General features: G+C 39.4%; 1 protein-coding gene across 1 annotated transcript in view; it reads left to right on the plus strand.

Moving 5' to 3' along the window:
- stt3b (STT3 oligosaccharyltransferase complex catalytic subunit B) overlaps positions 1–25,991 on the plus strand; it is a 35,089-nt gene that overhangs the window by 2,232 nt on the left and 6,866 nt on the right. Inside the window, exons 2-8 of the mRNA XM_053633316.1 lie at positions 17,003–17,111; positions 18,357–18,644; positions 19,456–19,521; positions 22,410–22,509; positions 24,648–24,746; positions 24,892–25,038; positions 25,492–25,540. Of these exons, the coding sequence (XP_053489291.1) occupies positions 17,003–17,111; positions 18,357–18,644; positions 19,456–19,521; positions 22,410–22,509; positions 24,648–24,746; positions 24,892–25,038; positions 25,492–25,540 (858 nt within the window). The remainder of the gene's footprint in view (positions 1–17,002; positions 17,112–18,356; positions 18,645–19,455; positions 19,522–22,409; positions 22,510–24,647; positions 24,747–24,891; positions 25,039–25,491; positions 25,541–25,991) is intronic.

Genomic DNA, 25,991 nt, shown 5'->3' on the forward strand with positions numbered 1-25,991 from the left:
GTTCCTTCGTTTGGGTGTCAATAACTCCTTGTGTCATGCGCTTTGATTTTTGAAACTTTGCAGACGTTTTACATTTACAAACAGCTCTATAAAACACTACATGAAAGGTAATATTTGAAAAACCATAATAGGTGCACTTTAAGACTATCAAGACACTGATGCATGTTTCAAAGTACTAGAGTGCTAGTAAAAAGGGTGCCAGCTCTTTTAATGTGAAAGTAGAAAATGCGTGCTCAAAGTCCAAACACTGTTCGCTGCAGAATCTAAACATCCAGGAGGTGGAGACAGACCTGATCCAGCTCGTCCTACCAAGGCGGAGTCGACCCAAAGTCCAGCTCAGTCCGTTAGTCCGGATTTGTTTTTTTTTTTGTGGATTTGTTCCTGTATAGCATTTCATAGGTTAGGGGTCAGAGCGAAGGTTATAAGAGGAGTTGGATCAGGTCCTTCCCCTCCCCAGGACTATTGGTTCTGTTAGACTAAATTTCATATTCATTGAACTGGCATGACAGTTTGCATATCAAAGGAAGATTTTCTGAAGACAACTAGAATAGAGTTGAATAATTTTAGGAAAGAACAGATTCTAACTTTTTTCTTATAGGATAAAAGTCCTACTGGGAATTATTCACTATTCTTAGATCCTTGTCTTATTTGAGTCAAATTTAGGTTTAAGGTATCCAGTTTCCTGTGTCCTTCTGAAATTCCCTCTAGTAATGCTGTTTGCATAACACACAATTTCCTGAACATTGTAGTTTAGGCAAACTTGGTTAGAAGATTTGAAATCTGTTAATTGTAATTCTTTTCTCTCTTTATTAATGAATGTACTACACTGAGGCTTATGCTGCAGTACACATTTTCTTTACAGTTGTGACTCTGCATGTCCACAGAATAAATCCTTCATCTAAAACACTCTGGCTTATTAAGAATTATCATGCTGTCCCCATTTTTACTCAGTTCCCAGCTTTGGGAGGTTATAATCCATTTTCCATGGCTTAGTCCTGACAGCTCTTGTTTGCTTTGTCCTCTTTTTATAGGCATGTAACACATGCACGGAGCAGACTGGAGTATAACGTATAGTTCCTACATGCGTTGGCTAATGATCTCCAGAAATCACTTCACTTTAACTTGACCTCTGGTAAATGACTGACACGCTGCTGTTTCTTATTAGTGTAAGCCCTTAGCTGTGGGGAACATCAGTGATGTGTGACTTGACTTTCACTGAAACTGACTTTGTTCAATTTGGAGAGGAAGTAATTGATTAGGTTTTAGTCTACACACATTTTAACGGTGTGTGGTTACCATTAGCTTCTACATTCTCCGATTCCCTTGTGTTTTAGTAATCACTCAGAATGAGTGAGAGGGGAGAGTTTATGAAGCAACAAAGCCTCTTCTGAAAAAAAAAAAAAAAGCTTTCAGATGTCTCTGGCCAAATACAAATAGGAAGAGTGCAGCTGTTAATACACGGAGACATCTCTTGTGTTTGGAGAGTAATGTGATAAAGGGATAAACCATCATTAAGGTAATCCTGCAGTGACTCACTGGCTAGACTTCTAGCAATATACTGGATTTAAGGGGGGGGGGGACCCTTGTTGACCCACTTAACTATCGGGGAAAGGGAAAAGGCGGGCTGCCATCTGAAGAAGTCAGATGATGTCATGCTTTAGTTTTTCGACCCTGTAAGAGTGTAGCTGCTGATATTAATTCTCTTTCCTGCAGTACTGTGTATTAGCCGAACAGATAACCCAGATTGTGAAGGAAATGAGGTAGTGGGCAACATGGTAGAGAATAAAGGAGAGGAAAGTAAACAAGACCTAACATGCGCATGCTGCTAAATGGCCCTTTGTGCTAGCAGTGCTTTGAAAGAATATCCAATTTTACATGTGGCGAGTCGTCTGCATTGTTGCTCCGTATTCCTGTCACTGCCTGTGTGATGCACATGGTGTTTATATTAAGACCAGCATCATTCATTCATTTGATGCTTTTCTTCATTACCAATGCCCAAATCCTAAAATACTCTGCATTCTTCTGAATCATAACCAATTAACGCTCCTGAGACAAAGTAAAAATACTATCGATCTTTTATAGTAAATTGGAAGTTTGTAAATACCGTACACATGGCTTTTCCTCGCTGCTATGTATTGCTACAGTGCTAAGACTGCTCGGTCTTTTGGTATTCATTGAAATTAGACTGCAGAGATTACATTAGTTGAAAAGACAACGATTTAAGCAAGCTGTGGTATGTGCAAGCATTAAATGAAAAAAAAAAATCCGCTTTGATCAGCTTGTATATTAATCTTTATAAATATACAATCTTTTTAATGAAATTCCAAAAGAAATCTAGTATAAGTGCTGGTATTAATGAAAATGAAATCCTAAAATAAAACTCTTTAGTTTAAACTTCTTTAATCGACTTTATTACCTGCCAGTGGGATTTAGACTTTGCTTCATCTCTACGTAACGCGAATGATGCAGAAGCGTTTTAGTCCTAGAGGCCCTGTTTACACTTCGTTTTAAAATGCATAGCTTTTGTTACGGTTACACCTGACGTCTACACTAGTCCGGTGTTTTCAGAGACTTTTGGAAACGCCGGAGACCCCGTTTTAGTTTGAAAACTCTGGGCTCGCGTTTCAGTGTAAACAGACCAAAAAGAAGATTTTGAAAACGAAGGCGTGGCTTCGCCTACATTCTCCCCCTGATTGGGTCTTCTGGATCATTGCACATCCTGATTCGTCAAGCCCTTACCACATGACCATTACGCTACCTTGATTGTATACACAACACAGAGACTGAACCGCAAGCTTTACTGGCTGTGTAGTCATTCTTATCAGCCATTGTGCAGTTAAATTCTGTATTTTATAGTACTGCAGCTGCCTACATACGCAAGAGGCGAGCTATGATTAGAGCAATCAGCAATGAATCTCATTTCGAGCAGCGTAAGCCCTATGTGGATTGCCAGTTCAGACTATCAACTTCCTGTTTACACTTGTATGCGCATGCCCAGTGTGCGTGAATGGTCATGTGGCATGAGTCTTCGGTCGTGTTGTGTGGACAGAGATCGTTTCTGAAACACAGCAGAAACGCCAACGTGGACGAGCACTAGTGTAAAAAGGGCCTCAGTCTGTCCCGCTCTCTCTCCTCATCTGTACATTCTGTGCAACATTGCTGGAAAATGGTGAAACCTGATCATTATCCCTTATGCGTGCGATGTATTGAAATTATTTATTTATTTGTTTTCCTCCCTAATTTGGTCTCGCCCAATTGATGGCCGGCCAAGCACAGCCACCTGCATCTTTTTGAACTGCTGCTTATGCTCCATCACACTCTTTTTGCATCCATGAGCTCCCAGACAGCCACAGTTGGATAGGGTGATTGATAGGGGGAGACAGTAATGCCATCCCTTCCACCCAGAGAGCACGGCCAGATTTGCTCCCTTGGCTCCTGGCCACCGATGGCTGTGGCATTGTCAGGATTCAGACTTGCCATCTCTTGACAGTAGAGTGAACGCTTTTGTTGTGCCATAAACGCTGTTGTAATTTCCACTGTGACATCTGCAGAACGCGCAGCTGCAAACTTCTCACAGGAACAGCACAAATACAGCATTAACTATCAAATTAGCAGTAGAATCACCAAGCACGTTGTAAATATTTCTATATAAACATAGTTAATGTGTTTCAGGGTGGGATTTTCAATTTAAATCTGGTCTCAATGACAGGAACTCTTAGATGTTCCTGCCTTCAAACCAGCTGATTAATACCTACTTCCATTGTAGCACTAGACCAAACCCTGTTAATTGTGATTAATAATAGAAGTAGAGATGCACCAATGCATCGGCCGATAAAGGCTATTTTTCCTGCTATCGACTACTGGCATCCGATGATCGAGGCCGTTTATATCCTGTCAATCAAAAGAGGACAGGAAAACATCGATTTCGTGCTGTGTGTGAAGATGATGTCTCTTGTGTCGAATAAGGACAAAACTGCAGTTTGTAATCTCTGTAATCTCTGCACCAATCAGATTTTACACCGGAAGTGAGCAGCAGCGGGAGTTTCGGCGTCGAGTTGAATTTTTTTTCCTGCGCGCTGCTCGAGCTGAATTAAAGGGCCAGTACACTGTTAAAAGATTTAAATGAAGATGAGTGACAAAAAAGTAGTATATATTGCACAGAAAAATGTATTTGTAGAATAGTGTATTTCATATGCAATTAATGTTGATATGAGTTAATATCATCATAAAAAGTTTATATTGGGTATTACCAGTTTGATGTCGGTGATGAAGGAGAAATGCTTTTGTTTGTGGTGAGTGAATGTGAGACTAACAGGAGGTTTTTTAGAATTCAGTTAATGTTAATATGAATGAATAACAATAAGTTAATGAATCTTACTTTAGTCTTCAGAATTTAGTTCATGTGTTGATGTTAGAGTGATGTGTTTTCTGTTTATGAGACCAGTTCTGTTATAAAGTTTTTATTTGCATTTCTTTCAGAATTGTGGAATTAATTATTATTAATTTATGAGAAGGTATAAAAGGCAGAACTATCGTATCGGCCGATATCACTCTGAATAATCGGTTATCGTATCGGCTGAGAAATTTAGTATGGGTGCATCTCTAAATAGAAGTGTAATGTCACTTAAAGTTGTTGCTAATGTTGTTTTTGTTTGAATTGTCCCTCCCTGTGTCGAGCTATATCGGAAGATGTTTCGTGATTTTAATTGAGGAGTAAGATATCTCAGATTTAAGGTCACAGTCTCAGCTTTTCTGCTAATGCTATGTAGGTTTCCTGTGGTTTTGTTAGAACAGGTTATAATGCGCTACATGTCGTAGAACCTACAGCCGTCGTTTTGTTGCATTGTTGGGTTCTCTAATAAAAATATAAATCTATAAGTATTTCTGTATTGTCATTTGTAACGTTACATGCATCTGGTTATATTGATAGTTGAAGTTTCTTAGACCTTGCTCTTTGTTTACTACTCGAGTTCTTTTCCTACGAGAGTGACACGTTAGTTAACCGCAGAAAAGAGATGCGTCTACACGGTGTGTGTGTGTGTGTGTAGTGGTTGATTGTACCTTATTGAAATGCCTTAGCCGCATTCTTAGCTAGGGGTTTCGTTGATTAGCAAGCACGAATGAGAAATTGTTTCAAGGTCTAAAACAGTTACAGGGTATGGTTGTTTTTTGTTTTTTTTGCGTTCCAGGTTTTTTAGATGAGTGATTCGACTATACTCCTTCATTTTTGTGTTCTGTTTGCACTTCCTGTTCTGCTTTTCTACTCACCATTCCTGTAGTGTTCTCTCTCTGTGGCTGTGGCTCACGTCCACCCCTTTTTTTCCCTCCCCCCCATTCTCTCAAAACTTAAAATGTCCATCGTGTGAACGCAACAGATGAGGTCCAGTCATTTTATTTATCATTTTCGGTATTATTTAGGATTGGACCGTCTGATGTAATACCCCGTTAAAATGTGTCGCTTTGCTTTTTCGTGTCTCCTAGAGAGAAGCTTTGTTGCATGAGCCATGCTGCAGATGTTGGAGTGCCTCTTGTTTCTCAAACGTAGCTTAAAATGACTGCTCCCTGCTCCTTGTGTCTGGATGACAAGATTGATGCTTTGTTTCTAGACCTTTTTACCTTAGGTTGTTCCCTTCTGATGGGATGTCAAATGAATGTTAAACTGTCATAAAACGTAAGTTTGCGAGAAGGCAATGACATTTGGAATAGCAATCCTCCTATTCTTAATCCACCTTAAAACCTTTCTTGCATGTTAAAGTCTGTGTAACGTTAGACAAGGATGTCATAACGGACCACGTTAAGAGATTTCTCTGAATTAAGACCTCATCACCATTGGCGGATGTTTTTAATGTCTTATAGCTTAATTAATATTGGGGTTAGATCATAATGATGTTGAAGGTTGTTTTTAATCTTGTGTGTGCGTGTGTGTGCGCTGATTAAGTTCATTATGAAAGAGTCTCCTGAGTATAACAGGATTTTCCACAGTTGGTTATATGGATATCAGTTTGATTTGCATATTTCTTCTATCAGTTCTCGCTTTAATGTTGTGTAGGGCTTCAATGATTGAGGGACTGTGTTGGTGCATAGTGAAATGGACAGATACTAAAGATTTTTTCCTCCATTGATTGGTGGCTGGGTTTTGGTCGGTTAGATAGGGGAATCTTTAAAGACAGCTTAGAATTTGTTGCAGTTAACATTTCTGTTATGTCTGACATTGAAGGAATATGAACCTGGCCCAGAATATCTGTCTGAGGTTGCATACATGCGCACATATGGATGTTTATACTGCTGTGTAAAGTGAGTGGATTCTCTGCTGCAAAGAGGAGTTGAAACCTGGTGTTATTTATTATCACCATATGAGCTCTTTCTGAAATGTTCACACAAATCAATTGAAAGCTTTTTACTGGTGTATCTAGTGATGTATAAAAATAGATTTTATATCAGTCGTTGCTGCCGTGCTTCTCCCCCATTGGTAGTCAACATATTGCTTTGCTTCTCATTTGTATGGAGTTGAACAACATTTCAACTTTTTCACTTGCCCTGCCTACTTTGTCGTTAATGGCTGGTTTGCCTGCTGTCGATTTGCCTAGTGTCACTGTGAATCACCAGAGTTCACTGAAAATACATGGCTTTGTGGTGTAACGTAGCTGCCGGCATGAAAGCAGGGTCAGGACTGAAATTTTGAAAACATTTGGAGTAGGGCTGCAAATAACAATTATTTTCATAATCGATTAGTTGGTGGATAGTCGGATCGGATGGGGTGGGACCTGGACTTTCAGTATCTTTTTTTTCGTTTATTTAAAATCAAATCCACAAATTGAGTGTTACAAATATAAACTTCATACTAAAACTTTACACAACTGTTTGTCCAATTATATGAGACTGAAAAAAACTCAATACACACACACATCAGAATATGTATTATTCATTTAGGACTGTAGTTTAATTCCGTGCTTTTTGTGCTTCCATAAAAAGTAATGCATAAATAGTGTATTTATGCATTACTTTTTATGGATGCATAAAATTTATGCATTACTTTTTTTTTGGATGCACAAAAAGCATGGAATTAAACTGCAGTCCTAAATTAATAATTAAAAACTCAGTTTCACAGCACCTTGTGGTTTCTGTTACTCGCTGCCTTTAGGAATATTATTTTACTTGTGTTTACTTTTGAGCGTAGTTTTTTAATTAGACATTGCAGATCTTACTCGTGCTCCCACTCTGTATCAGCGTGTCTAAACAGCATGTGATCAGCAACGCGGCCTCGTTACTAACATATCACTTCCGTTATAATAAACAACAGAGTTTACACTGCAAGCGTGCAAATACAGCATATAATGACAAACTTAAATTAAACTAAACCTTTTAAGCAACTCTCACCATTTCCCCCTTCCCCTTACACACAGTGGAGCATTTTGGATACAAGCATGATTATAACGTCATGTGCCATCAATTAGGAAGCGGCGTATACTTCCGGTTAGTAAAAAAACCCGCTCGTGTTCCATTTGAGACGATATTACCTTTCTAAAGTAGAGTACACAATACATAGTGTCAGTGTACAGTACTTCATTTGGGACACAACTTTAGTATTTACTCTCTGAAGCGTGTTTTTGGAACAGAAGTAACGTAATGACTAAATCTCCCCCGTGCCGCACGCAGACCAGCTAATTGATAATTAGATTCGTTGACAATGATTTTCATAATCGATTATTGTCGGTTTTTATCGATTAGTTGTTGCAGCTCTAATTTTGAGGTCATGATTTTAGGCCAAGATTTGAATAGCATGTCTGCTTTGGCCCATATTTCTAACACTGGCCAGCAAACTTTGTTGCTGTAGATGTAATGCTGATTGTAGGGTGTGCTTGATCTTGGTAACAATGCTGACTAGTATGAATGTGATTTATTTCTCTTTAAAACAATGCTCTGAGATGATTAACTAGCTGGTTACCCAAGTTACCAGTTTGCCTGATTTATCAGTCCATCACCAGGGTACATGCGCCCAAGGCTGCGACATATTTCTGTTTTAAAAATGGCACAATTCTTGCATCCCCATTGACAAGCATTGTTTACATTCGGCAGTACAGCAACATCTAACATTTGTTTCTTCAGCATTACTGTCAAGTCATAGTGTTGAGCTTGCTTCTTACATTTATGATGAGCATTCATTTTCATGAGCTCCTGCAGATAACCATTGACATTATAGTGGAAGAGCCGGAAGCAAGAGTGCTGCTTTGGTTATAATGTAATAATGTTTAATATAGTGTTTGGAAAATGAATTTGTGCAGTATTTTGGTTATAATGCTTAGGCAATTACAACCAAAAGGGCTTCTGGCTTTTCCACTATAATGTCTGTAGTGCTATTATACACCCAGTTATCTGCAAGAGCTCACAAAAACATTGTTCATCATTAGTGCAAAAGAAGAAAGCTCAACATTCACTCATTAATAAATTGCTTTGCATCGATAGATGTGTATATATTTTGCTGAAATATGAAATTGTGGTCAAAGTTAACGTTTGTGGTACGTAACCTATGGACAATCCCCAGCTGTACTGATTGCTGTAACTATAGATACCATGCCTGAGACACCTGCTGTATGTGCATCTATGCTGAGCTGCAGATTCTGACATTTGTTTTCTTTGAAGCAGAGAGAAACCGGTGGAGCACAGAGCTGCCTGCTGGCTGAAAAGATTTTAATCAGTATGGACTTTTGTTAATCAAATCAGAGTGACAGGCTGCACAGATCGAAATCTAGTTTCACGTGTAGTCCAAATTATCTTCCTGAAAAAACAAAGGAGTAAATCACTGTGAGCAAAACTCTGTGGAACCCAGTCTTGGACCTCTATATGGTCATAGCAGACTAAATGAACTACAGGAGCCTCAAAATCGTTACCTTACTGGACAGTCTTTGGTTCAGCCTAGAATAGTTCTGTGTGTATAAATGTAGATTTACACTAAATAAATAATGTAGCACTCTACAGCTCTAACAGAATGAAGAGTGGTTTAATTATACATGTTAACCTTCGTTGTGTATGCCGTGAAGCATTTGCTTTTATTAAAAACAAGTTTTCCGTTGATGTTGAAAGTTGAGGATCTGAAACTTCTATCTCAAGCCTCATCCAAGTTTGTAGAGTAAGTTTGTTAATGGCTTTACTGAAATTTGTAGAAACTTTTTAGCCTATACTCTATGCCTCATTTAGATAAGCCCTGTTTAGTTTGTTTATGTATTTCTTTTTTTGTGTGTGTGAGTAGAGAAATCAAGTGTGTTTTTTTAATTATGGTGTGTTTACTCGGTATCACTCCTCTACATTCAAAGCACATTTTCTTCCTTCTGCCAGCGAAGACTGTTTTAAAGTCATTCTTTATATTGATGTGCTCTTTGGCAAAGGACAGGCTCTATTGTACCCATCTGGAGATCTGTTCAGATTGTTTCTCAGAGCTAATCACTTATTTTATGGTGGCTTTCTAGGAAATTAACACCAAGGACATGAGGCATAACAGCACTGATTACTTTTCTCCCTTCAGGGCTGGAGATTAAAGGTGTTTTAGTAAAAGCCTTAATCAGTGCCGGTTTGAAACGAGTTTCCCTCGTTCATGACAAGTACGTTGTCTTGGCATTAGGTTTGAAATTTCTCACACTGTATTTTCACACACGGTTTTCTCACACCTTGTTTTGTTTTACATGAGATGTGGAGAAGGGGTGTCGATACTTGTGGAGATTCGACACTCTTCTGTTAGGACAATAAAAGTGTTATCTGAATTAAAAATACGCAGAGTTGCATAGCACAGATAAGACATTACAAGAAGCTTTCAGTTTACAGTGTCATGACAAAATAACACTTTGCATAGTTTTCCTCTAGACGTATCTCACGTGCACGGGAAATCATTATAAATAGCATTTTGTTACGTCCTGTTTGAAGTGTCAAGAATCAATAGACTTAAAGCAGCGTCATGTGTTCATATCGTGACCAATTGATAAAAGATTGCTTTTTATTCTTTTATTATAAGAGCTTTTCAGATCCTTATAAATACTAATAGATATATAGTGTTTCACATTTCATTGCATGCTTTGTCCATTTTAGGTACACACACACACACACAATACACACACGCAGGCCTTTTTTTATTTACTGCTCTTAGTGTTCACACAGCATCTTTACCAGAGACAATCCAAACACAACACTTCACACTCCAGCAATGAGTGCTCATTTTATGCAGTAAGTCAAGTACAGTAATTGCTGTAGAGGATTAAAACCGCTGGTTCTGATGTATTTTGCAGCTTATTTTTTATTTTTTGTCATTACTATGATTATGAGCTATCTTGGCTGCATGTGTGCATATTGAGCTGTTTTGCTAGACACTTGGCACCTATGAAACAAATTCTGCAGCCAAAGAACGCATTAATCAAATGCGTCCATAACGCAAATAGCATAACCGCATTTTATTGGCCAAGTAGATCGGAAGAAGTAACGTAGCTTCTCAGGCTAACCTTTCCATCTTTCTACATCCTTTAAAAAAACCCACGAGAGTATTATCTCGACACGATCTAGTTCCTGTTAATATACTGATGATTGATGTTTGATTATATGCCTTTGCACTAATTTTATGAATTATCTATGCTTCATGCTAACATATAATCTTCTGTAACAGTTGGATTGCACATTTTCTGCATTTATGCCAGTTTAATAATGTGGTGTTTTTTTCCCCTGTTATGTATATGAGACTACCTTTTGGTTAAATCCAGTGGTGTAGTCCTACAAAAGTGGTTTATTATTACCCAGTCACCAATTACAAAGCCAGTAACTTAATACATGTTTTTAATATTTATTTGTAACTTTGCCAACACAATATTTCAGTGTGAATATTTAACTACCAATTACTTGTTAATCAGTTAGGAGTAGGGTTGTCAAAAGTACCAGTACTTCGGTACCAAGTTGGCGGTACCAGAAAAAAAGTTGACGGTACCAGATTTTCATAAGTACTGGCAGTACCGAGTCAACCCGGTACTGACGCACTGCCTGACAGGTGGTCAGTTGGGAACTTTTCATGAGTGCACCGTGCAACAAGAAGAGCCAAAGCAGCAGCTCCGCCGGTCGCCATCGCTGTGTCCGAAACCGCTTACTTACCTACTATATAGTAGGCTAAATACATGGATTTCTCTCAGATGCTCATTTTCCACTTTCAGTGCCATTACCGCCAAGTGTGTAAAAGCCGCGCGCCTAAAATTTATATGCGGATAGATTGACCGTGCTCTCAGGAAGAGCGGCTGCTTAACCGCAGTATTTATTCAAGCAGGTGAGTTTAAAATGATGGTAGCAGTTGCATTATGAATGTTGTAGCACAGTGTAATTGGAGTGTATAATTGCAAGAAAACATCCTCGTTTTTGCTTACTTAATGGTTAGCATACTCGTGTTTAACACTAATACGGTCACGAGTCCTTATGAACCATTTAATGCTTTTTTTTTACTGGGGTAAAATAAATGGGAGGACATGATGGGGTGTACTAATTGTATACATCAGAGGTTTTTCGATGAGCGATATATATCTGAACTTTGTGTTAGGAAAATAATAGCTGTGTGGCTAGCACTGTTTTTCTTTAATATCAATCAGAAAAACATTTCTACTCTTGGCTGGATAACTGTAGTAGCTTTAATAATGAAATACTTGAAGTATACAGAATGGCATTTTAAAAAATACATTTTATATTGATATTTAACTATATTAATAAAATAGTGTGGTGTTCAATTAGCATGTTTTTGTGTTTTGCTTTGGTACCGAAGTTTACCGTGGATTTTTACTGATATTGGTACCGACTACTGAAATTTTGGTACCGTGACAACCCTAATTGGAGGGCGGGGGGCTGTAAGAGGGCGGGGGATACAGAGACAACACTTTGCTAAAATGGCCATAAGAGGATTCCAGCTCGTGAGTCTTCCAAAGGAGGACTATAAAATTTAAGTTGTTTTGTTTTTGTTTTTTTTGTTTTTGTTTTTTTATAAATGGTTTCAGTTCATTGCCTGTCAGTACTAAAAGTTGCGATAGATATAATTATGATGCAAGAAATGGATTAAAGCAGTGCGAGAGAGAGTGAATCTGCGAGTTCAATGTCGAGCTCTCTCGAGCAGCGACAGGAGAACATAGAATCTTTTTTTTTTTTTTAACGCATGCGATACAGTTAAAGGGAAACACAGGTAGATTAGGGACTTCTGAAGCTGCAAAACAAGAGGGTATACGATAATATCGATCCTTAGAAGTCGTAACGGACAAACAGCCCTGCGGAAAAAGTAACCGTACGACCCCGAATACGCCACTGGTTAAATCTGAGCCCTCAGTAAATGTAGGTAGCCTTATAAAGGCCATTGAATTTAGTCGGACACGTCTCACTTGTGCTTTTATTCATAGTAGCCTGGCAGATAAATGGGTTCGTTGGGCTGGTATTATAGCTGTGAGGAACACAAACGGAGAAAGTAAACTCTTTGCCTAACACATTTGTATAATGCGTTTCTTGTTGGCGCAACGTTCCTTGATGCACAGTCCTCCATTGATCAAAACAGTTTTTATATATATACTAGTTACATTTTAACTAGTGTGAATGAATGACCGATCTTTTCAGACTCAGGAGTATGCGTCTATGTGGAAACACTGACGAAAGCAAGCCAGTAAAAACCTGCAGCACGAGACTATCCTGTATCTCTCCTGCTAGCACAAAACATCAGCTCAGTTGAGAGGTAATCTTGAGACTTCCCAGAGTTTTACACGTTAGGCACATTTATCAGGAGAGGATAAGAACTGTGACTGCAAAGAGTAGTCCATGTACAATGAATTTAAGTACTCGATCGTTTACTTTCTTTCTAGTCTTGTTAATTAAGTTCGCAGGTAATCAAGACGAGGCAAGTACACTGGAGCTTTCAGCTGGCCAGTGTAATAGCTAATGTAATAGCTCATCATTTGTGCACCTCTGCTAAGCTACCTGTGGTTTTGGGATTTTGCACCGCTGTTTCATTGGACTTGTCATACTTACTGTCTGTTCTGTAGCGATCAGATATGAGAAGGTAAATGGAGGAGATCTCATTAAATTTACTGTGACTGACTTTTAGCTGTATAATTAACCAGATAATTGAATTTTCTGACTTTAACTTTCAGAATGATTATTACCTTTAGTGGACCAGCTAATGACCTCCATTACCTGAGATCTCGCTCAGTGATGGTTCAAAAGCATGTTCCTCTTTCCATGGCCACTGAAATTCACTGATTCTCTAAAAGAGCTTAGAGCAGCCTTTTGCTCCAGAGGTCCATCCTTAATTTAGCACACAACTCTGCCTCCAATCCTTCTGTGCTCTGCATTAATAATCTCTTCTCCTGCAGAATCGGTCCCTTTCAGGGCTTCGTGTATATCCGTCCAGTGTGAAATTGAGTTTTATAAGGACGTGAGCTGAGTTAAGAGACGGGAGAAGTGCTGAATGAATTGTCTGGCAGAGAGTTTAAAGAAGAAATTTCCAACTCGCCACTTCTATTAATAGAGGATTGCAGTGAAGTGTCTGTGAACTAGAATGAAGCAGCCATGTTAGTCAGAAAGCTGTGTGGGTGTGTATATGTGTGTGGAGTGTTTATGATAAACAGTCCTCCTGCTACTCCCACTCATGGACCTCTCAGAAGGCAGTGGGCTGTTGGATCACCACCTGAACACTGCCATTTTCTCCGGTGAAAGGGTTGTGTTATCTGATGGCTAGTCATTAATCTGATGGCTGGCTGTATAGGAAAGAGTTCCTCATTCATTCAGTTACCATGACAGCAAAACCACCATTTTGTCAAAATCTGATTTTTGTTTTAGCAAAACCGGTATTTGTCCTAAAGACAGAAGCATGCAGCTCCTCCACCTCAGTACCATCCTGTTTCTGTACTTTATGCATATTAATAAATTATACTGTACAGCTTTAAACTGTATGCATACTCAGTGCGTGCATGCAGTTGTTCGTATAAATCTAGTCAGGATGTTGTCTCCTCAAATTGGAGTCCTTTCATTTTTTTTTTCTTATGGTTGATTGACTTTCTCTTCATGCTGTGAAATGAGGGGTTTGGTTCAGGCAGAGACAGTTTAAGCCATGCGAGAGCACAAGATGACGTTCATCACATTATAGATCAGTCGTGATGAATGAAACACCCTAACTTCTTCAGTTATAAAGCTTTTGTAAAACCTCTGATAGTATTGTGATGGATTGTTTGCGTGTTTATCGGTTTACTGTAGCATGAGCAAGCAAATCGTGATTGCTTAAATCGATATTCAGCTTATGTGAAGTTTCTTTTGAAGAGAAATGATTAATCGGATAGGTTCAGTTCTTAAACCGTATTGGCTGAGCCATATTCGAAGTGGCTGTAAAAATCCTCGATATACACACGTGTCTAAGTTTAAGGTCTGTTTAGACCGTTTAAGGTCTATATTCGGGTCGCAGACGTATTCCGAATACTATGTTTATATGCGTACAGGCATCGAAATATTCTTACATACATTGTTGTTGTAAAAGTGCCTGAGTTGCCATTCCTAAATACCTAACCTGCATCTAAGCATCTGTTAGCATTAGGGCTGCAACTAGCGATTATTTTGATAATTGATTAATCTGTTGCTTATTTCTTTGATTAATTGATTAGTTGGATTAAAAGGCTAGTTTTTATTTTCTGTATTTTTTCGAAAAACTTTTCACATCCTGCCCAATGTGGTCCTTCAAACATTGAAGCCTATGAAAAAGATTTTAAATGTATCTATGTGGGCTATGCTATACATTTAAAAATATTAACATTATATTTTGAAAACAAAAAACAAAAACAAATGATTGTCCACAAGCTTTAAAGCAGAAGTTAAATCACTATATTAAAAATGCTGAAAAAGAAAAGCACAAACTAAGTGTTAACTGGTAAGAGGTTAAATGTTCTGCAGTGACATACACATTCACTCATCTGAACACAGTAACGTTACTTTATTCTGTGAATGTATGACACATTTCTATATAATTATGTACAGTTGTCAGTTGTTTTAATTATCGACTATCATCAATTTGTTGTTGCAGCCTTAGTTAGCACCCACAATTCCTTGTGGAGTGAGTATGCGCATATATCTCCTTTCCAATTAAAACAGGCGCATTCCAGGGGTGGGAATTATATCATCTTACTCTGAATCGAGAAATCAGATTGCAGCATCTACATTACTCAATACTAATTAGAATATTGCCAAATTCAGATTTATATTGAACTATTGATGTGAATGTAAAAGTGGTCATTAACTGAATTCTGTATTCATGTGCCAGGGTTTAAATCATAAAACGACGTATAAAACACCTAAGCCACTGTTCTATACATATAACAGCCGAATTGTTTGGATGTTGTATTGCTTAGCAACCAAAGCTTACTGTTAACAGACTACAGTAAAACATTCAGTAAAATGATTTATTAATGAAGGATTTTAGCATATTGTTTTTATAAAGCAACAGGCCACTTGAGTACATGCCTTACAGTGATGTTAATACGAGTAAAGGTGTTTTAGGCTCTCTGCTCACGCGCTCTCAGGGCTTATTGCCTTATTATAGACGGTGTTCTCTTCAAGGGGGAAAAATCAGTCATGACACTGGGGAGGGAAGCTGAAAAAGGGAACTTGTACAGACAGAATTACATTTGAAGAGACAAACTCGTTTAGTCATCTATAGCATTTTTGAATTACACATACTGGCTGATGCACTTAGCTTAGAAATTTGTTGGCCTTGGCTTCATCTAATGGCATTTTCTTTATCCACTGCACCACTGACGTACCAGACCTGCTTCTTTTGTCACGAGTGCATTATACAGTCGAATCCCTCTCTGTGGAGGCCTAAATGCAGACACCTCTTTAATGACCACACATTAGCACTACACAATATTGACAGACTTTGATCTGTAATATGCTGAATATTATGAAAAGTATTTTAATGGCGGACTGGATGCGATAATGGCAAAATCTGAAAATGAATGTTATTTCTATTTTTTTTGTGCGTCTTTTTTACTATTGATGTCAAAAATGCTAGCATTTCTTTCCTTAAAGCAAACAGCGAAATGATTATTAAGTGCAGAATAAAACCTCAGGAGTTCATCTTTTTTTTTTTTTTTGTCCTTTTGAAAATTATACCAAAAAAAAAAACCCCCAGCTCTTCTGACTTGTAGATCAGATTTAGCTAGGATATAATGTAAATGTGCTGGGATATAGCTGAAGGCTTGGATAAGCTAGGATATAACACATGGATATAAAATATATGTACACCTTATATAATGAACGCCGTTTGAGATTCAGCCACAGGGGGGAAAAATATAAAGCCTGGTTTATACTTATGCATCTGTGCGTTTGTGAACATATACGCACGATCACATTAGTGTCTGCCTTCATACGTAACGGGAGGGTCCATTAGGGGCAGAAAAAAAATGAAACAGCAGATGGTTTATCAGTTTGTTTGTTTTTTGTTCGAACTTATTTATTCTTATGATTTTGCTGTTAATCTTGTTTACTTGTCTATAGCTGTTTGAAAGCTGAACGAGATGATCATGCAGGTCAGCTCATGTAAGCTTCGAGCTTCTGCCTTCATTTCTGAAGGTTAGAGGCCAAACTTTGGGATCATGTTCTGTCATCCTGTCTCCACAAAATAGTTCATTGTTATTCTCTTCAGACCCTTTGTAATTTCAGCTCTCTGAAAACTTCCTTTTGAGGCTCTGCATGGATACGGTCCAAATTGATCACAGACGGATGGAAAGAGTGCTTGGCAAATGCACTCTCCTGATTACTGTGTTCCAATTACAGAAAATGCAAATGCACGTTGTCCTCGTATTGCTCGCAGTTATGAATTGAGGCTTTGCAGTTGCATATCAACATTTTATATAAATAGACTTATTCTGACGGTCAGACTCTGTCATATCAATGACATGTTGTTTTTTTTCCTCCTCTTACTTTCCTGCTTTCTCACCACTCTGTTTTTCTATTTCTCAACCTATAGGTTCAACTACAGGTCAACTCATCACCTCAGTACTAATGGCTTTTATGAATTTCTCAACTGGTTCGACGAGAGGGCATGGTATCCACTTGGCAGGATCGTGGGAGGCACGGTGAGGACGCTCTAATTAAAATTCTCAACCAAACCAGTGCTAATTTCCTCTTTCTTGTTTTCTCTCTCTCTCTCTCTCTCTCTCTCTCTCTCTCTCTCTCTCTCTCTCTCTCGTTCACTAGGCATATTCAGACCTCCCTCAGGATGCCCAAATCTTTGTCTTTAGCCTGACCTTCACCCGTTTAGTCACAATGTTTACATACATGAGGGGCGTAAAGCTGCAGCAGGCTTTGATGGTACTCTGCAGGGTGTGTTCACAGCATGACCGCTCTGATTCGAGAGCTGTAGAGACTTGCAGGAGCCAGATCTCCCTAGCTGCAGCAAGGGCCGTTTAGAGCAGACACGATACGGCCTCTCATTTAGAGCAGTCCTCGCGGGCCGAGGGAGAAGGAAAAAAGGGCTGGAGAAACCGATCTGTGAACCGAAAAACGCATCTTCCTCACTTATACTCCTTTTCATCTTTCGTATTCAGTGCTCCAGATGACTTTGTTCATTAGTATGTGCGGTTTAAGTAAAAGCTTAGATCAAACCCTGCTTCCTGTAATACTTAACTTGTATCTCCTAGATGTACTGAGGCTCCAGATAAACAATAAAATGGTTGTTATAAACAGGGGACCCCCACCCTCCCTCGCATTATTTGCTGTAACCAATAAGGTGATGTACCACATGACCGCACATGTGAAGCGAGTCTGGAGAAACCTGTTTAGAAAGCTAAGCTGTGAATGAAATTTTAAATGGCCCCAAATGCCCGCTTGTAGCGAGAAGAACCTGATTTGTCCTGATCAAACGTTTCAGTTTCAAACATGAAGAAAGCTGCCAAAGAAGCGTTAAAAAGGTCTCATGGCGTTTATTTTTTTTCAAAGCAGTATAGACACGTGGCATGTATACTAGTACAGTTGTATTTCGTTTTTGGATTTCACACCAAAAGGCCACCTTGTAATATTGTTTTTTCATCTTTGTGAGGCTTTTTTTTTCTGGCCTGCATGTGTGCATTGATAGTCTGGTCACTCTGGATGGTTTCAGTGTTGTCTATGTGGAAACCATACCAAGAAGAGGATGCTTTCCCCTTTACTCTATTAAACATTACATTTTGCCACATGTTAAAAATGACAGTCAAAGTTAAATATCACATGTCATGCTTACTCTGCTTGTGTTCAGGGGTTCACATAAAATGTTTAGTACTTAAAGGTGAAAATATTTGGTTTGATATTGATGCATCACTCATTCGCCTTGTGCATTTCTCCAGGTGTACCCGGGACTTATGGTGACGGCAGGTCTAATCCACTATCTCCTGAACCTCCTCCACGTGACCGTGCACATCCGTGACGTGTGCGTGTTCCTGGCTCCGATCTTCAGTGGCCTGACTGCTGTCTCCACCTTCCTGCTGACGAGAGAGTTGTGGAATCAAGGCGCTGGGCTGCTGGCTGCTTGTTTCATCGCTATAGTTCCTGGTTATATCTCTCGCTCTGTCGCAGGTTCTTTCGACAATGAGGGCATTGCCATCTTTGCGCTGCAGTTTACTTATTACCTTTGGGTGAGCTACAAATCAAACATTGCTCATTCTCGTACTCTCAGGCTGTCTGTGGTGATGTCTTTTCTGTATCACTCCACACTCCTTCATGCTTGTTGTCCTTCCTGTCTGTCAAGAGAGAAATTCTTCTCGGTCCTTAAATTGAAGGGATTATTACTTTTTCCAACTGAAAGTATATTTGACCTTCAAGGTATTTAATAGGGAACGAAGGCAAAATGCATTGACCTTAAATTTCCTATCAGTATATTATTTCCTGAAGAAACCATTTGATGATGACACTTCTCAGAAAAGTGTTTTTGGTGGTTCTTTTTATTAAGGAAAGGACATCTACATGATAGGGTGTTTAAAATCCGAAATTTGTAGACGAAAAAGATTTTACTGCTAGGGTTTTAATGAATTCCTATTGAAGCGTAAATGTGCAGTTTTCGTTTCCTTAATTGGTCTCTTAGCACTGTCCACCACGCCTTTAGAGTTTAGTACCGCAATAGTTGATCGTTTTTCTGGTTTTGGCCTCTGCAATTAGCTCATCACTGATAGAAGAAATTCATACAGTCTGTTCAGTATTATGTGTTCTGTACCAAAAGGAAGTATTTGCACTACTGAAGGAGAAAATTTTCCATCATTTACAATCTGATAGTGGCTCATCCTACTGAGGGTTCAAGCGTTCTAATGAATAATAAATGTTCATGAATTCTGACTAACAGTTGTTACCTTGGAGAGTAGTGTAATTTACCGTATCAGCCTAGATCAATATCGGCATCAATAATTATCATAGCGGTGTAGTTGTACTTAAGCTGGGCCTTCTCTATTTCAGGTGAAGTCTGTGAAGACTGGGTCAGTCTTCTGGACCATTGGCTGTTGCCTCTCCTATTTCTATATGGTAAGTGTTCCTCGACTATTATCCCGCATTTCTTTACATTTAGACCGAGAGCAGACAGGACAAGGTGCGTGTAAGAGCTACAGTACCTAACTTGCATGAGGGTGTTGATCTGATTGCTGAAATATATCAAGTAAGTTTTTAAAAAAATAAAATAAACAAACACCATTCATCAGGACTCGCATCGGTGGTGTAAATTAATGAGCCATTATTGAACCCTATGAGAGTTTGCTTTGGAGACAGACGGTGCACCTTATTAATGGCATTGTACAGTTCTGTTCCTCCTTTTCTCTCCACTTAAGCATGTTTATTTCAGAACAACAAGAGCTAGCAATGGCACAATGCCACTTTTATTTTCTGTTACCATTACTGAAACCAGGAGTATTATCCAACACCAATGGCATGTTTGTTTGTTTGTTTTTTAACTTTAAGATGAGAGATTTTTAAATGATGCATGTCTTCGATGCATGTTTTACATGGTCATCCAAAAAACTCTAAAACTCTCCATAGATATCAACCTGATTTATGCCAACAGCTCCTTTTTTTATTCAATAAAACTCTTTCCGATATCAATAAATAAAACAAATATCACAGACCAGATGTGTGCAAAATGAGGCAATTTTAAATAAATTGTGCAATCCCAGTATGATAGTTGTTCTTGCCGAATTCCAGGTAAAACAAATCTTAGCAGTACAAAATGAAGGGGGTGGGAAGCAACATGTGACTTGTGACAGCATGGAAATAAATAGCATTATTTTCAGCATACTTTCTGTCCAACTGTTTTATTAACTCTGCCCCTTTTTGCAACTTCAGTGTCAATTAGCTCATGTTCTGCCTGTTATACTCTCTGTATCAAGAGAGGCCAATTCTTCTTTAGAAAAATTGAGTGTTTTAGATTCCTGAGCTGTCAGACTGCTCTTTCTTTCATCAGCTATTAGAGGCAGTGCTGAAGAGCCTCTTGTTCTCTACACTTGCGTGTGTTGCACAGTAAAAATCGCTGTTAAAGAAGGGAGGCTAGTCAGGGTTTGTTGACTATCCAGTAGAGCAAGGGCTTATCTGTTCGTGGATTATTTGGCTATCTGACAAAAGCATGCACTTTTTATCTCATCGACCAGGTGCTGCTGCACTTTCTTCCAAAATTTTGTCTAACAGACTAGATAGGCTGCTCTTACTCGTACTTGCTGTATCCACCCACGGGGCCGTGTCTTGCTGGCTCTGTTTCATATATAGTCCTTTTGTCTAGTCGTTACATCTCGTCTAGTTCTGCACAGCTTTGAAGTGTCTAGTGGAAAAATGTCCATGCTAAAAGAAAAATGTTACATTTTAAATTTACATAGTCCGTGTAACATGTTGAACACAAATACAGGAAGTAAGTCTCTTTGTAATATTAAAAGCTGATATTACACTACAAGGTCAGTAGTTTGAAGTGAGGAAGTTTGGTCATGTTATCCATACTATTCCACCTTGTTTGCTAGTCTTGTTGTAGGCATTTAGATGACATTCTGATTTGTTTGAACACCCTCTAAGTGTGATTAAGCGAGTGGTGAGTGTTAAACCTCATCTAGAATTTTTCTTTTTTGCAGATTGAGACTGAGATGCAAGCACTGCCTCATATGAAAACATGAATTTGGCTCTTGTCAATGTACCATGTGTAGAATCACTCCTGTAGCTGCAGTGATTGACTTCCCTATGTGACTTACGTCATTGTACTTACCGAGGGTGGCTCTGTCAGTGCTGGTTTGACAGGGTGTAGTCCAACTGTTCATTAAAGCGCAAAACCAGTATTTTCAACCTCTGTTTTGAAAAAAACCCTGTTTTGTTAGCTCCTAAGCTCTGATGCTGCCTGCAGGGTGTTTTTTCTTTTTTCTGCCAACTTTATACTAATAGTTAAAGTTGCAGCTTTCTTTCCAATAAACTGAATTAATTCTTCATATAACACTAAGTGTTATTACCTTTGTTATTAAGTTGTTAAGGTTATTGTACTGAGGTTTCCAATGCTGGTGCCACCTCTCAATACACTTGTTTTAAATACATTGCAGTCTGTTGTTTTGCTTTTCTTTTCCTTTAGTGTAAATTTAATGAACACTGACATGATAGCAACTCTCACGCATGCTATTTAGGTAGCTACTTTTTTTGTCACAGGACCTGCTATATGCAAGGGATAATCCACAGCTAGGTGTGCATTACACCATTTTAATGCACGAGTGCTTTAATGACGTGTAACGCACACCTAGCCGTTGATTATCTCACTTATATCATGGTCACTTGCTTGCGTTGACAAGTTAATAATGGATCAAAAAGGATAAAAATGATGGTTCATTTTCCTTAAAATTCTAGACTTCTGTCTTCTCTAAATAACACACAGAGATGTAGTGCAACAAGATTACATTTATTTGAATGAATTAAAGTTAATATTTATAAGAGAGCGTGCGCATGCGTGAATTACCTGCATCTGTGCTACATCTCTACTAGTAATGAATAGCTTAACTACTGTGAGTTTAACTGCTGTATGCAACTGTAACTTTGCTACTATGGTTACAATTGTTTATAGGCAGCGCGTTAATTTAGAGCGGCTATTAAACTGACCGGAACTACTGAACGCACAGCTTCCAGCCAATCAGAATCGAGTATTCAAGCCATTTCACCATTTTCTGCTGGTATCGGGGTGATAGTTACTGGATATAGGATTGGTGTGTTCTGTAACGAGAGCCATCATCTCTACAGTAGGCTTCAGCACCTACTCAGCTTGAGGAACTGCTAACCAACAGGTCGTAGGTTCATAGTACTACACTGTCTAGTCTAAGCCACTCATAAATGTACAGTTTCCTGAGCTAAATGATTGAATTGAGTGATATGTATAGTGCTGATTTGTGTGTGTGTGTGTTTTACAGGTGTCTGCGTGGGGAGGATATGTTTTCATCATCAACCTGATTCCCCTGCATGTGTTTGTGCTGCTCCTCATGCAGCGTTACAGCAGGAGGCTTTATATTGGTGAGTCAGCGCTCCATGAGAGTGTGCATGTATTTGTTTGCCCCGCAAGACACATTACCACCTACACACACCTCACACAAACACTGACTATCTTCAGTCTTCTTTTCCAGTAGTCAAAATGCTCTAATTGTATATTTGAGAATTTTTTTTTCCACCAACACATTAACACATACAGGTGTGAATATGGAGCACAAAGCTTCATATTGTTTGCTGTGCTCCATTCAGTGTCTCTTGTTTTTTTTTGGGGGGGTGGGGGGGAGGTGTTGCTGTTTAGCTGTCTTGCAGGGACAGCAAAAAATGTAACCAAAATTGGACTTTCTATTAGCATATTTTATTCCACCTACTCCTCGCCTCTCATAACCAGTTAGATTGACGGCTTCTTACAACTTGCCATCAAAACGGGTCATAACCGGTTAAATTATAGGGCTTCTGTTTTGAAGTTGCATTGTTACATGCATTAACAGCGTAGGACTTTTCAGAGAAGAGAATTGTTATTTTATTGTTTTTTGTTTTGATTGATTATCTTGTTTTAAAGAAAGTGTGTGGGCCCTGCAGTGATGCTCGTATGGCAGACCAGGATAGCGCTGCTTTCTCCTGATAATTCTGTTAGGACTTTCATTATCCCTCCCCTCATGGCTCTGTGGAGTAGTGGACCAGCTGCTGCAGTCTGAAATGGGCTCTGTGATGGATGCTGGACATTAGCCTCATCCAGCACTGTTCCACAATCCTGTTTTCCCGAGTCCCACAGAACAGATGCTGCATCTGGCTCCCCATGGAGTTTTAGTTACACAGCACTTCTGTTTAGCTTGCTAATAAATTAGACCAATTTGGATTAAGTAACGTCTCAGTGGCCCTGAGATCTGGGCAGTTATTCCAAAGTGCTTATGATAACGCTTTGCTTCCGGTACCCGTCCCTGGACGATGGCTCTCAAAGCTAATATTAGAAATCAGACCGAGAGAGAGCACTGGGGAATGAAACCTTAAATATTGCTGCTTTATTTAACATCTCATTTGAATTGACATTTTGTAATGAAATCAGATTTCTTTTGTTAAAGCAGGATTTGGCGAGCCCTGTGGCCATTGTGTAGATATCCAGATGTTAAACCGATAGGGGCGTATACCTAGGGGACAGGAACTGTGGAGACGATGAACACTCTTAGCTATATGGAAATAATGTCTGCTTCAGCAACAAAATGCTTCACTTGATCACCGAGGGAATTCCATCTGCTGCTTTCAAACCCTCACAGTTATACAAATTCAGTTCTAATGGACACCTAAAAATGTGTCCCCTTCTGAGAGCTGTCAAAATCCACCTGTTTTCTAAAATCTTTTATAATGATTATACATTTATCATTTTCCCTAATGGCAGTGGCCTCTTTCAGTAGGATAATTCGCCCTCCCACACTGCAAAAATTGTTCAGGAATGGTTTAAGGAGCATGACGGTGAGTTCAAGGTGTTGACAAGGCCTCCAAATTCCCCAGATGTTAATCCCATCGAGCATCTGTGGGATGTGCTGAACAAACAAGTCCGATCCATGGAGTCCCCATGTCGCAACTTATGGGATGTGCTGCTAATGTCTTGGTGCCAGATACCACACCACCCCTTCAGAGGTCTTGTGGAGTCCAGGCCTTTGCAGGTCAGAGCTATTTGGATGGCACAAGGGGGACCTACACAATATTAAGCAGGTGGTTTTAATGTTATGACTGATCGCTACATCTCTTTACATCAATGAATTCAGTTTTCTGAATTCGGAAACTAAAACTGTTGGGGTTTGATTAATTTACAATTAATTGACACATTACAGATCAGTCGCCGTATGATGCTTTTGCCAAGTTCTGCCGCTGGTGATAACATGGCAGCCCAGTTTGTAGATGATTCCGAGCTCAAGGCTCCCAGGACAGGGCCTGTCTGATTCCTCCTCATTAGCTCTACTCACTACTGCTCCCTTCTGCCATTCTCTAATAAAATGCAGATCAAGCACGAAATTGGAATGAGATAAATAGCACTGCATCACCAGCTTGTCATGCAGAGCTTCTGCACTTTCATATGCGTGTGTGTGCACGTGTAGTTTTTGGTAGGATTGTATGTCTAAGTTAATGCACCTTTTTTTCTTCTTTTTTTTTTTTCCTCCGTACAGCATACAGCACATTTTATATAGTGGGCTTGGTGCTGTCCATGCAAGTCCCGTTTGTGGGCTTCCAGCCTATAAGGACAAGTGAGCACATGGCTGCAGCAGGTAAGAACAGTTCTAGTTGCCCAAATTTCTGCCACCAAACAAGCTGTTCCAGAAAAGAGAACTGAACTCTGCTTAGATGTCTGTAACTAGTAGCCCCTGGAACCATGCTGTGTGTGGGTGTGTGGGTGGGTGTGTGTCCCTGCAGGTGTCTTTGCCCTCCTGCAGGCGTATGCCTTCTTGCAGTATCTCAAGGACAGGCTGACTAGGCAGGAGTTCCAAACCCTTTTCTTCCTTGGCGTGTCACTGGCAGCAGGGGCAGTTTTCCTCACAGTCATCTATCTGACCTACACAGGTGAGGCTGCAAAATATAACATGGCATATGTCTTCTCTGTGTACTCCTCCCCTGCTGCTAAGAAGTCCTCAGATCCTACTACTTACTCTTCCTCTAGATACAGAACGATTTCTTGACTTGTCATCGTAACTTTTTTTTTTCTTCTATCCTGCATGTATGTGCTTTATGAGAGTCATTTGCGCCACTTCTCCAGCCCTTCATTAATCACACCAGTGCCTGCAACAAGCTTACGAGATCACATTAGGGCCGGTTCCCCTTATTTTCTGTGTTGCGTTTACACCGAATACAGCCTCCCAGTGGAAATGACTTGAAATTGCATTTGGGCATAGTAGGGAGTTATTAGTCTGCTGAAACCTATCCAAGCTACTCTCCCTCAGAGGAACCACTAAAGAGTTAGAGCCATTCCGTTTGTCGATTGCGACTGTTTTATATTCCCGTTGTCTGTGTTTTCAGGCTACATTGCACCTTGGAGTGGCCGCTTTTATTCACTGTGGGACACAGGGTAAGTGGACTCTGTTTTTGCATGCAAATAAGGTTATGCAGCTGCTTTCTTTTAACTAGAAATATCAGAAACAGACTCTGGCTTTTTTTTTTTCTTTTCATTTAGGTCTTTATTGCACAGAATGACATGTAGGGCTTCCTGTGTGGATTTACAGCCCAGTCAGACTTTGTCAGTGTTAATAAACTCAGTACGATTACGCAGTTCCTCTGCCAGTATGCCACAAAACAGAGACTTTGACCTACTGTGCAATCTTGAAAGTAAAGTGTTGGTTATTAGTTATATCAATGTAATATGCAGTGATGGAATAATTACATGTATGGCAGCCTTAAATTGAGTGAGCTGAAGATTTGTCTTTGGAAATGTACTAGCTGTCATAATTCTGTGAGGGAGTGACTTCCCTATACAGCAGTCTCTGCGGGGGGTGAGGGGAATTGGGGTAGCGCTGTAAAAT

The sequence above is a fragment of the Ictalurus furcatus genome, chromosome 1 (genome assembly GCF_023375685.1).
Source record: "Ictalurus furcatus strain D&B chromosome 1, Billie_1.0, whole genome shotgun sequence".
In the NCBI taxonomy this organism is placed as follows: domain Eukaryota; kingdom Metazoa; phylum Chordata; class Actinopteri; order Siluriformes; family Ictaluridae; genus Ictalurus; species Ictalurus furcatus.